Source organism: Oppia nitens, unplaced genomic scaffold (assembly GCF_028296485.1).
Source record: "Oppia nitens isolate AA-2021 unplaced genomic scaffold, nextdenovo-longstitch-racon4-pilon3 scaffold5_pilon_pilon_pilon, whole genome shotgun sequence".
NCBI classification, from domain to species: Eukaryota; Metazoa; Arthropoda; class Arachnida; order Sarcoptiformes; family Oppiidae; genus Oppia; species Oppia nitens.
In genome coordinates, this window is record NW_026533243.1 from 1202272 (window position 1) to 1215472 (window position 13201).

The 13201-nt window shown below is 30.7% G+C and overlaps 3 protein-coding genes across 3 annotated transcripts; 1 reads left to right on the top strand and 2 right to left on the bottom strand.

The window, feature by feature from the left end:
- The first annotated feature begins 705 nt into the window (after positions 1–705).
- On the top strand, positions 706–2341 carry LOC128961353 (zinc finger CCCH domain-containing protein 10-like). The gene has a single exon (XM_054307583.1). It carries the CDS (start codon positions 707–709, stop codon positions 2174–2176), a length of 1470 nt encoding a protein of 489 aa, XP_054163558.1. The 5' UTR covers position 706; the 3' UTR covers positions 2177–2341.
- A 1376-nt stretch (positions 2342–3717) lies between these two features.
- LOC128961128 (uncharacterized) lies at positions 3718–4644 on the bottom strand. The gene is made up of 2 exons (XM_054307333.1): positions 4560–4644; positions 3718–4454 (listed from the first exon to the last, which is right to left on the bottom strand). Exons 1-2 carry the CDS (start codon positions 4642–4644, stop codon positions 3718–3720), a joined length of 822 nt encoding a protein of 273 aa, XP_054163308.1.
- A 3853-nt stretch (positions 4645–8497) lies between these two features.
- LOC128961352 (myb-like protein I) lies at positions 8498–10595 on the bottom strand. The gene is made up of 2 exons (XM_054307582.1): positions 9676–10595; positions 8498–9592 (listed from the first exon to the last, which is right to left on the bottom strand). The coding sequence occupies exons 1-2, from the start codon at positions 10252–10254 to the stop codon at positions 8687–8689; spliced, it is 1485 nt and encodes a 494-aa protein (XP_054163557.1). The 5' UTR covers positions 10255–10595; the 3' UTR covers positions 8498–8686.
- Between the last annotated feature and the right edge of the window lie 2606 nt (positions 10596–13201).

Below are 13201 nucleotides of genomic sequence, written 5' to 3' on the forward strand. Positions count from 1 at the left end.
AATTTTTTAATAAAATATTAATGAATTATCTGAAATTTGATGAAATTTAAAAAAAAAGATTATAAATTATTAGAATTTTTATTATTATTATTTTTTAAACATTAATAGCAACGTTTAGCATATTAGTAAATTTATACTAGTTTTAAAAAATAGCTAAATAAAAGTTTAATAAATTTACATTATATTTAAGTTATGGAAATATTTGATGCTAACGTAAATAACAACAAAAAAGTTATGGAAATTTTAACAAAAATTTTATTATCAAATAAAAATTTAATATCAATTATTTAGTTAACATAAAATTATCTGATAAAAACAATACTCAATATCATTTCATTTATCAAAAAATATATATATATTTAATAAAAACTAATAATTGCTATTAATTTTTCAAAATATTGAATTTTATTCAACAACAAAAAAAATAAAATTATTATTTTTTGTGTACACATGTGTGACAAACAAGACATCCGATTTAAGTAAAATTATTTTTTTCGTACATTTATTACAATGAAATAATAATAATAACAACAAATAATTTTGATTTCAATTATAATTAATTAATTAAATTAATAATAATAATTATTAAAATATAATACAAATAATTAAAAGTAAGTTATGATTAAAAAATGATTTTACAAAAAATAGTATATTTATTGATTGTAATTATAGTCAATAGGTGTCAGCAATTGAATTGTTATAATCAATGTATAACTATATGAATGCATCCATTGTTTGTAAATTTATGAATCGCTCGACAAATAATGTATTGTCAGTGATGTCTGACTTACCGCTAATTAATAACGAGGACAACGGCCTCCTAGGACTCGGCGACCATCATCTGAATCACGTGTCCATCAACAACAACAACAACATTAACGACAATCATAGTCACGGCGGTCTACACGACGACGGCATCGGTGACGTGTGTCGCGACTTTTTGCGCAATGTTTGCCGTCGGGGAAATGCCTGTCGTTTCCGACATCCGGACCCATCGGAAGCGGAAGAGTTGGGCAAAAAGATTGAATACATCTTCTGTCACGACTACCAGAATCGTGAGTGTCGTCGACAGAACTGTCGTTTCTTGCATTGTACCAAACAAGAGGAAGAGGTTTACCGATCGACTGGCAAATTGCCGCAACACGTGTTGGACAAAATGGCACAAAATAAGGCCTCGGAAATGATGCAACAGTCGAATGTAATGTCGACATCGATGATGGTGACCAATGTTCCCGTTTGTAAGGATTATTTGAAAGGCGAGTGCCGTCGCGGTCCCGGCCGATGTAAGTTTCGACACGTGTCGCAGTCCGAGTACGATATGGAAATGCAAGCGCGCGGCGGCGCTAATAATCACTCGTCGAGTGGTGGCGGCGGCAGCAGCGGTGGCGGACATCACGGGTCGTCCCGTTACGATGGGCCGCACCCGGCGTCGCGCAATCCAATGCATAACTCGTTTAATGCCTCCTTTAACGACAACTTTTCGCCGCCCGAACCGAAACGCCGCGCGTACGACACAAGCGCCGCATACAATACGAACAGCTTTGCTCCGTACGGCGATCGCGGTGGACAGGGCGGCGGAAATGTTGCCGGACTCGGCGGCCTACAGGGCATGAACAACAACAGTGCGCACGACTTTGACTACGGGTCGAGCAGTGGCCGCGCAATGCATGGGCCGAACGCGAGCGCAGGTCTGGCCCAGAATGCTATGTATTCTTCCGCCCGATATCTGGAGGAAGAGAACGCAGCGCTGCGACGACGTATCGACGAGCTTAAGAAACAGGTGGCCGACCTCATGGCCACAAACGAGTTTCTCTTAGAGCAAAACGCACAGTTGCGCGCTATCGGCAAGGCTGGTCAGGTACAATCACAGCCAGCGGCACCCGTGGTCTCAATGGCGCCACCATTGCCGCCGATGTCTACTTCCGATCTGATGGGCCAACAGCGACAGCCCGATTTAGCTGCCGTTAGCACAGCGTTAGTTACCAACGCTTTAGTGCCCGCGGCCTCTCTCGGCATACAGCCAACCGCCATAACCAGTCTACCCATATCGTCAATAGCATCGATGTCATTGCCCACCAGCGTATCGCTAAGCAGTTCCGCGCCGCTCGTCAGTTACCCGATCATTACCACACAATCGATGCGACCCACGATCATGACTCACTCGTTAGGCCACTGACTCGTTCGGCATTATATAATAACTGACGTATCGCAGCACCGGTAGATTTTCCCAAAGAGATACACCGATTAATACATACATAACTGTCGATTCCTTTAATGTATAAAATAATATTACATTTATAACATATAATGTCCCACAAATGTATCCATTCATATTTATAATACCGTATATATCTATATATAATTGATTGTCCATAATTTTACTTTATTTTTCATTATTTAAGTGATAATTTTTTTTACATAACTTTATATAATTTATTTAAATATTGAAATATAATTTCCATAATTAATATTAATAATCCTTTATCCTGTAATGTCTAATCTCTGACTCTAATCCTAATACATTGATGATATGACTATTTAATTAATTATTAATATCGACATATAATAATAATTATTATTATTTTATTATTATTAGCAAAATGTCTTCAAAAGACATTCCAGTAATTACTGTATATTAATTAATAGCAACAAAAAAAATAATTTAATGTAAAACTAGTGTAATAATATTTTGGAGCCCAATTTAGTGATGTATTTATTATTTGATTTAATAATTTAATATTTTTTTTTCTTAAAAAAAGTAAGTTTCGTTGAATACTAAAATTTGTGTATATTTAAATGTGTTTTAGTTTAATTATAAGTTTATTAAATGCAATTATTTTTTGTTGGGATTTAATATTGATAGTACTTTTTTGTTTAATTTAATAATTTTTTTTGTCTTGGTATATATATTATTATTATTATTACTATTATTATTTTTAATAAATATTTTACAAACAATTTGTTGGTGTATATTATTAGTTAATTATTATTAACTTAATATTATTTTAATTAATCACATTTATTATTTGACTAAATATAATACTATAAGAAAAATTTTTATGTAATTAAAAACATGAGAGCGTATATACAATTAAATAGTATTCATATTAAATATTAAACCAGAGTTTTATATTTATATTTGTTTTTTAGTATTAAGTTTCAAATCTCATTCACTCTAATAATAAATAAAAAAAATTAAATAAAGACAAAGTCATGAGTGAGAGAAAAAATAAAAATCTCTCTCTCTCTCTCTCTCTCTCTCTCTCTCTCTCTCTCTCTCTCTCTCTCTCTCTCTCTCTCTCTCTCTCTCTCTCTCTCTCTCTCTCTCTCTCTCTCTCTCTCTCTCTCTCTCTCTCTCTCTCTCTCTCTCTCTCTCTCTCTCTCTCTCTCTCTCTCTCTCTCTCTCTCTCTCTCTCTCTCTCTCTCTCTCTCTCTCTCTCTCTCTCTCTCTCTCTCTCTCTCTCTCTCTCTCTCTCTCTCTCTCTCTCTCTCTCTCTCTCTCTCTCTCTCTCTCTCTCTCTCTCTCTCTCTCTCTCTCTCTCTCTCTCTCTCTCTCTCTCTCTCTCTCTCTCTCTCTCTCTCTCTCTCTCTCTCTCTCTCTCTCTCTCTCTCTCTCTCTCTCTTTGGTTTGTGTTTCTTAAGCGGCACTTATTAGGTAAGGGTATATATATATATAATAAATATATTTATTATTTGGTTATCACTTTTCATCTGTGATTATGACTTCCCGAGTATAGCATCGACGGTAAAACTCTTTGAGAAACTAGTAGTCGTTGTTTTGTTTGCGAAAATTTCTGATTGCTTTGGCTTACCATCCGCTGGCAATACTGTAACCGGAAAACCAGTTATACTATTGTTATAATCATTGTGTAAATGTGCTGCTGATGTATGAAATAATAATGGATTGGTTGTTGTCGCCAATCGTAGATAATTAAGTGCCATAAGTGATGGCATTGAACTCGAGTAAACTATTGGTGATACTGATGATGATGACGATGATGATAGTGATGATGAAATGGTTTGAGTGTCAATCATATGTGATACATAAGTTGTTGATTGATGATCAGTTAACGATAGTAGACTATTGTCTTCGACACCAGTGGTGGTGGCAGTGGCCAGGAATGGCCATAGTTTCGGTTCGGGTATCACTCCAATACCGTAATTCTTGCGTCGTTTAATCATTTTTGCGATATACGGATTCTGGAGATAGAGACTGGCGTTTTGTTTTTCACGTATCATTTCATTGCGGATGGCCTTCTGTACAGTTCTCAGTTGGACCTGATATCGGCGTTTCTGTTCCATCAGTACAGTCTCGATGGCTGTCCTATCCTTACCGGTACTGGATATCTGTTGTCGTCTGAGTGCCACTTGAGTGGCCATCACTTTCTGGCGTTCGACCACAAGAATACAGTTATTGCATTTACATTCTTTCCATTGACAATACTTCTTGTGACCTAACGGTTCCGGTGTGTCCAACATAATCAACATAATCAGCATTTCATACATTTTGTGCCAACCAATTGGCACTTTTAAAAATAAATAAATAGTATATGACTTACCTTTAAGACATGAAACGATTCCGTGATTCCGACATTTGGCGCATTTCGGTGTCCGTAAAACACGTCGACTATTGTTGGCATTCATTGTCACCGAAAACTTATTGTCCAACTTTTGAAGTTTGAATTGATTTTTTTCAACAACAAAAAATATTACAAGTTTTATTTTTTTTAGTTTATATCATAAATGAAATTAAAACCCAATAATTATGACAAAAGCGTTAAAAAAAAGTTAGTCGAGAAGTGATGTTTCACTGATTTGTCGCACAGTTATCTCTCTTTTGCTCATTCATTGAATGTGTAAAAAACTTCAATTTGTCACACAAAACAACACCAGTTTAAAAAACTCCTCTTTAAAAAAAGACAGTTATTAGTAGGAGTTACTACTATTACTACTACAGTACTACTCCTACTACTACTGGTATGTCTTAATCTGTTTTAACTATTTATTTATTTTCACTGATGATTGTCTCTTAACTCTTGGAAGATGATCTACAAATAGTGTGATGCAAACACTGGGAAAAAATCGGAAAACAGGAGGATATGGATACGTCACTGTTTGTATGTATGTATGTATGTGTGTGTGTGTGTTGTGTGTGTGTGTGTGTGTGTGTGTGTGTGTGTGTGTGTGTGTGTGTGTGTGTGTGTGTGTGTGTGTGTGTGTGTGTGTGTGTGTGTGTGTGTGTGTGTGTGTGTGTGTGTGTGTGTGTGTGTGTAACTGTAATAGTTGGGGGTTTGGGTGCTGAGCACATACATACTAACAGAGAGCACAGTTGTGTCCACCTGGATATGGAGTGTAATTATAGCGCACACCGACACACATATCCCCAGTAGTGAGTGAATCGCAACTATTGAGGGATTGAATTACCATTTAAGAGATGAATATTAAGACTTAAGAAGAAGAAGATGACGATAAAGAAGAGTAGCAAATGATAAGTTCAGTCATATCTTTATTTAATTTAAGTACTGTTTTACTCTTATATATATTTAACGTTAGTTTTGCATAAAACAAAGCATTGACTATAGTATATAAACTGTTCAAAAAAAAGTCAAGTCGTCAAAGAGCACCGTTATGTTCGTGCGGTTAATTGTCCGTAAAGTTTGTCTTTCGGACTGATTTCAAGATTTTTTTTTGGAAAAAAAAATTATTTTGGTTTATGTTTGGAGTTTTAGGTATTTTTTTCAAAAAAAGTTTAGTTTAAAGTTATCCATAATTTCACATCAGTTTGTCTATCAGTTTTAAACAACAACAACAACAACAAAAAAGATAACTAAGTGACAGATACACCACTTAAACATAGAGGGATACGTTGATTACAATCTAAATGCAACAACAAAAAAGTCAAATGTTATTTTAAATGATTATACAATATTGTCGTTACAAACAATTAAAATTTTGTTAACTTTGTTTTATTTGTTATTTTTTTAATAATTATTTGTTTTGACAAATTTTTAATTAAATAATGTCTTATTTTTGTTTTTTGTTTAATGAGATATAACTTAATTTGCTTTTCTAAAATTATTTATATATATATACACACAATGTGTTATATGTTTTGTTGTTGAAAGCAATTTAAGTCATAAAAAGTTATGCTTTGCTGTCAAATATGCGAATGAAATTGGATATCAAAATAGACTGTTTATTCTTAATCTTTTTAAACCCCGATTATGTGTGTATATGTATGTGTGTGTGTATGTATGTGTGTGTGTGTGTGTGTGTGTGTGTGTGTGTGTATGTGTGTGTGTGTGTGTGTGTKTGTGTGTGTGTATGTRTGTGTGTGTGTTTGTGTGTGTTGTCTGAAAGCGCCGACAAAAGCGGAACCAACGATTACTATACTATACTCAAAATATTATATTAATATACTTAATATAAAAATATTATACTATTTTATAGTTTGAGTGAGTGAGTGAGTGAGTGAGTGAGWGAGAGAGAGAGAGAGAGAGAGAGAGAGAGAGAGAGAGAGAGAGAGAGAGAAGGGCCGATGCCAATGTTGAAGACGAAAATATCAAGAGATACACAAAGACTTGAATTGAGAGCTGTTTCAGTTGAATATAACGTTTAAATATCAAACAACTGGATCTCTTTGTTCATCAAAAAAATACAGACAAATAATGTGATATTAGCGACAATTCATGAGACAAATTCTTGGTGTTGTTTGTATTCATGCAATTAGTTTGCAAGAGGTTTGCAGTTAAAGAAAGTATTAAAATAACTTTTTTCTTCAATTAGTTGTATATAATAGTAGTATATATAAGTGTATCAAAAAAAAATTATCTTTAAATTTCAGAAGTCATACAAAAAAAATAATTACAATTTCAAAGCCTTACAAACAACAACAAAAAATTATGAATATAATTGATTGCGTGTAATAAGTTTTTAAATGATTATATTTGAACTACAGTTACAATTATTATTGTTATTATTATCATAATTGTATGACATTTCAGCAAAATTTGTGCGTTTTTTATTTCAATACAAGTAATTAAATGTTATATTTTTCGCCAATTTATTTTAACACTCATTAAGAGTAAACATATATATATATATAAATTTTATATATTTATAACTTATAATTATACACACTATAAATTTACTATTAATATACACTATATATTATACAGTATTAATACATACAGTATTATACATATTGTATTTATTTAAGTGTAAGGTTAGAATTATTTGTATCTTTTTTWAAAAAAAATAATTATAAGTAAAAATATTTATCATATTGTGCTAATTGTGGGGAAAATTTAGATTAATTATTTATTTATGTTTAATTATAGTTTTTATAGCTAATAATAAAATATCAAATAAAATACTAGACAAAAATCGTTAACAAAATCATTTTCTTTATTTATTTATTTAAATAAATCACAATTTTTTTTAAATGTCACTTTTATTTTGTGATAATTTTTAAACATTAAATTTGACTCAAAAATAATAATCTTCATAATCAATAATAATATTAATATCAATTATATAATAAACAAAAAAACTAAGTCATTATAATATATAATTATAATATTGTATTCAGTTTTGACAATGGCTTCAATGGTAGACACAAATGTCTTCACACATAATTATAATCACAATTGAATTCATTTAATAGTAATAGTAATAATAATAATAATTAAAGTGTTATTTTTTTGTGTTTGCATTGAGAGAAAAAAAACTAAAGACAAAAAATAATATCTAACAATTCAATCTATCAATTTGTATAGTCGTTGATTAGTTTGACTAATAAATATATATATATATAATATATAAAGATATGGTTTGTAATCAATTATAGTAGATTATAATAATAATAATAATAATAATAATAACATAGTAGGTAGTAGGTGTTTTGTTGTTTGTGTATAAATATAAATTAATATTTTATTTTATATGTATATAGCCATATAGGAACTTAAAAAATAAATTTTGACAAATCTTTTTTTTTTGTTTCATCTAAAATAAAGAGATAAATATTATAATTATAAGAATAGTATACATAAAATATACCGTAAAATAAGTGCACTTTTTTCATTACATATATCAATATCAATATATAAATGTAAATATTAAATATAATACAGTATTTTTTTCGGATTCACATATATATAATATTGCATTTTTATAAAATAATAATCAATATAATAATAATAATAGATAAATAGATAACAATTTGTAAAAATTGATATTTGTTGAGAGCGAGAAAAAAATAAAATGTCTTAAATGTGAAAAAATAAAAACGGGAAATACACACGAAATATATATATATATATATATATATATATATGACTGAATAAAGCTGTAATTACCGTAATTAATAATAATAATAAAAAGAGTCAATTATTTTTAATTAAATATACAATATATTTGTAAAATTTGGGTAAAAATTTATCTAAAAAAAGAATGATTTGATTTATAATTTGTTTCATTTTTTTCTTTATATCTCATTTGACGAGAGAGTTGAGAGAAAGAGATAATAAAAAGAGGAAGAGATAGAGGAAAATGGAGTGAAAATATTTATTTTTAAAGATAATCTTTCGGTAAGTTTTTTAAAATGTATTTTTTCTGAAACAAACTTTTTGTTTTGTTTTGTTAATGCATTTGTTTTTTTGCGGATATCATAATCAAACATATTTCAGTTGATTATTAATGCGGAAATCCTATTATCGTTTGTACCCAGACTTTGATTAGATTTATTAATATTATTATTATTATTGTAAGTATCATTTGGTTGGACCGACTCTGGCTTCTGGTGGTCAACCGATTCCTGCAACTGTTTCTCGTCGTCATTCAAGTCATGCTTATTATTGCTATCATTGGCAAAGAACTCTTCCCACGATTTACATTCTTTTATCTCGTTTTTGTTATTGTTATTATCATTATTCTTCGTCATCACATCATTGCTGCTACTATTGGCGGTGTCATCAGATTTTGGCGATATCTGATTGATCTCCAATAGTAGATCATCGGTGGCCGCGTCTGAATGATTGCCACTATCAGTGATGTCCTCGATTTCAGTTGACGAATCTGTGTCCTCATTTCGTTCATAATTTCCAGTAATTTCATTCATTTGTTTAGCACTTGCCTTAGAAGACTCGGGTTTATCATCTGAACCGTTACTATTGACTGGCGATGATGATGACGGTTCATCAAAATTTGATCCATTGTTGCTTTGAGATGAGTTAGTGTTGTTGTTGGGCTCATCCATAAGCTGTATTGATATGTCTTTTGTAGCACCGGTGGTTGAATCACTCTTATTGATGATATCGTTGAGAAAGCTATTGTTTTTAAGAGCCAACTTCTTGAGCACTTGGTTTTCGTGTTCCAATTTGGCCACAGTTTGATTGAGCTCTTTGTTGGCACTCATCTGCCACTTGACTTCTGAGGCGAGAATGACGTTCTGGTTCTTAAGTTCTTTTAGTTCTTGGACTAAGGGATACATCTTTGTTCCCAAATCGGCAAAATCTTTCGCTTGTTGTTTGATCAGTATGTCCTTGTCGTTTACCTTCTTCATCAAATCATTTATGAGCTTCTGCTGAACCTAAACAACATAAAATAAAATGACAATACAAATGACAATTAGCGGTATTTATCAAAAAGTAATGTTATTTTGTGTTTGTTTACCATTTGAGTAAGTCTTTGCTGAATGGATTGAAATTCTTGTAGTGAATGACCAGAAAAGAGTTGGTGTGCGCACGTGTGGAGACCAGTATTGGTGTCCATGAGTTGAGCTCTGGTTCGCATCCAGACGATAATCGAATCAACGGCTGAGCCGAAGTCCACCCAAAGCGCTTCCAATCGTGTCTTGAGATCATAGGTGAGTGAATCTCTCTTAATGTACAGAACATTGAGTACGAGCAACGCCGTGGTCACCACTATCTCGTTGCTAGCGAACCGAAACGCGTCGGTAACCATAACGAGACCTGTGGTACCATAATAATAGTCGAGCCAACCGTTAATAAACTGAAAGCCGGTTATAGCGTCGTTCTTGTACTTGAAGAACAAGTCGATCACTTGACTCGATTGCCATTTGGTCTGCTTTTCGAAAGCGGAGATCACTCTAATGAGACTTTCGCCGTCGCGCAGCAAACTGATGGCCGTAACCTTTGGCTGACCGCCGCTAATGTAGTTAAGCACTTCCAGTAATAGCAAATCGGCGTTCGGGTCGTAAACTACGTTCAGATTCTCCAGATTCACATCCATTGCTGTCGTATCTTCTTCTTCGTCGTCGTCTTCTTCTTGGGTTATCTTTATAAACGGCTTTCAGTTTCTGTCGTTATCCTTCGTATGCCATCTAAAAATGCTTATCAATCAGTCAATCAATCATCTTATTGGTGGCCACTTTCGGGTGTGTGTGTGTGTGTGTATTGACCACTTTAGTCGGGCGGGAAGTAAAATCAGGACGAGATATTTGACTTAAAAATGTTATTATTATATATTAATAAAAAAAATGTTATGACTATTAACAGTGTTTTTATAAGAAATGGCTATCAATTGTTTTATCACTAATAGTTTTGGTCAATATATCATATATTGATATATAACGACAATAATAATAATAATAATGTATTGCAAACGTTATGTGCAATTAAACTAATATATATTAATTTGATATTATTATTATTATTTAATATTATAATTATTACAAATCTTTTAAATAATATACATATATATCATATATGATATCACTAATAAAATTGTAAAAACATTTATAAATTTAATAGTTTAAAAAAAAAATAATATTCACTATCAAAAACTAATATGATATCAATAATAATAATAATAATAATATAATAGTTATAAATAGATATAATTTCAAATAAATAGTAAAATTTTTAAAAATAATTATTATATCAATATTTAAGTTATTAATTGCAATGATTTTTTTTAAAATAAAATAATTATTAATATAAATGAAACAAACAAAACAAATAAATAATATTATAATATTAATAAATATATTATTTAAGACAAAAAAAATTATTTTAATTTTTTTTTTTTGATTACAAAATAAAATATTTGTACACAAATATAAAATACAATAAACACAACGTTGTTTTGTTATTATTATTATTTATTTTATTAAATCAATTAATTTAAGTTATATTATTTTTAATTAATCACTGGATTAATAATAATAATAATAATAATGTGTTGGTTGTAATCATATTATAATAATAGTAGTAATAATAATAATAACGCAAACATTAATGGCGTAAACGTTGTGTTTTTAAAAGTGCACTAAAAGACAACAACAGTTAATATAATATATGTATTATGTATTACAGTATTACTAATACTACTGTACTATAATAATAATAATAATACAACACTTATAGTACAGTATGTATTGCCATAACATTTAATACATTTATAAATTATAATACAAGTATATAATGTTAGATAGCGTTTACTTATATAAATAATAAGCCAATAGTAATGCAATACTTTTTATTGTACAATACATTACAAGTGTCGATACCTATTGTTTACACATTAAAACATAATAAAGTGTAAACAAAATAATAATATTTCAAATATTTAATAATAATAATAATAATATCAATTCATAATATTTTTTGGTTTAATTTGATTACAACTACAATACAGTTATTATACAGTATATCATAATTAATATATAAGTGTTGTTTGTGAACAATCTGGTGATTACTTATTATCTGAAAGTGATGGCCAACAACACCAACAACAATAAAAACAATGAAATAGTGGTCATCGATGATAGCGATGATGATATTAATGATAATAATAATAATACTAACAGTGATGTCCAAGAAGTGCATGTATTGGACGACGACTCGGATGACTCGGACGGTATCGCAATTGTCGACGAAGTAAAGACTGTCGACGAAGATATTGTGGTCGAAGATATTATTAATATGGCACAGAAGTTAAGGACACAACGACGGCGGCAAAAAATACAGAGAAGACGAGTCAAAGACGAACGCATTGACGAACACAATGACAACGATTTGTCATTTGATCAGCCAATGGACTCGTCGTTTGATTCGTCGGCCGAACTGCGGATCAAACCATCGATTGATACGCCAATTAAGTCGAGTAATAGTTCGCCAATTATGATATCAAACGACTCGTCAATTAGGTCACCAAATGAGTCGCCAAACAGAATATCAAAACCATTGCCAATAAACATATCATACGAGCCGTCAACTGGAGAGTCACTTCTGTTACCAAAACAGTTAACAACAACTACTGGTAATTCATTAATTGAGCCATCAATTAGCAGACCATCTGAATCACCAAATAAACAATCGATTGAACCACTGATTGAATTAATTAAAACACCGACTAAATTGCCGATCACTGAACAAACAGTATCGCCAATTAGACAATCACCGATAAAACCGGCGCCAATTAGATCATCGATAAAACCGATGCCAATTATATCGCCAGTTGAGTCGTCATCAGATGACGAATCGGATGACTTACCGTATAAATGTGTACACAAGACATGTAAACCTAGATTCAGATCGGATACTTTGACTGAACTTATGTATCATAATTCGGAATATCTGAAGATCTATGTCTGTCGCGATGCTAACTGTCTGTTTCGGGCGCCGACTGCCGAAACATTAATCAAACACATGACTAAACACTTGCAAGAGTTGTCAACGAAGAACAATAACAGTAATCACTTTTGTCATTGCGGGGAGATTTCGTGTCGACCGAGATATTGATTCACACATTAGATTTGTTTTTTTTAAATTTAGATTTATAATAATTATAAAATTAATTTATATCATTTAATTTTTTGTGACATTTTTATCAATACTTTATAACATGACATTATATTTTGATATACTGTACTGTAATTTTAATCTTTAAAGTATTAGTTTGTTACATAAGTGATAAATTGTATTAAACTATAAAGTAAATGAATATATAAATAATTTTTTAAAATTATTATCTTTAGTTTTATATATTTATAAAACTTTTGTTGAATGTATTCAATGAATACTATTCTCTTAAATGATATATATATATACAAGTTTTTACTGCATTTACATTATTTATTGATTTTTTAAATAATAAAAGTAATTTAATTAAATTATGAATATTAATATTAAAAGTATTTTTTATTAATAACTTTTAAATTTATATATTTTTAAAA

What these genes read in the sequence shown, in the direction of transcription:
- LOC128961128 (XM_054307333.1), bottom strand. Translation starts at nt 4,644, where the DNA reads ATGAATGCCAACAATAGTCGACGTGTTTTACGGACACCGAAATGCGCC. An exon ending in AATCGTTTCATGTCTTAAAG is followed by an intron (nt 4,455 to 4,559) that starts GTAAGTCATATA and finishes CGGAACCGTTAG; the next exon opens with GTCACAAGAAGTATTGTCAA.
- LOC128961353 (XM_054307583.1), top strand. Translation starts at nt 707, where the DNA reads ATGTATAACTATATGAATGCATCCATTGTTTGTAAATTTATGAATCGC.
- LOC128961352 (XM_054307582.1), bottom strand. Translation starts at nt 10,254, where the DNA reads ATGGATGTGAATCTGGAGAATCTGAACGTAGTTTACGACCCGAACGCC. An exon ending in AGCAAAGACTTACTCAAATG is followed by an intron (nt 9,593 to 9,675) that starts GTAAACAAACAC and finishes TATGTTGTTTAG; the next exon opens with GTTCAGCAGAAGCTCATAAA.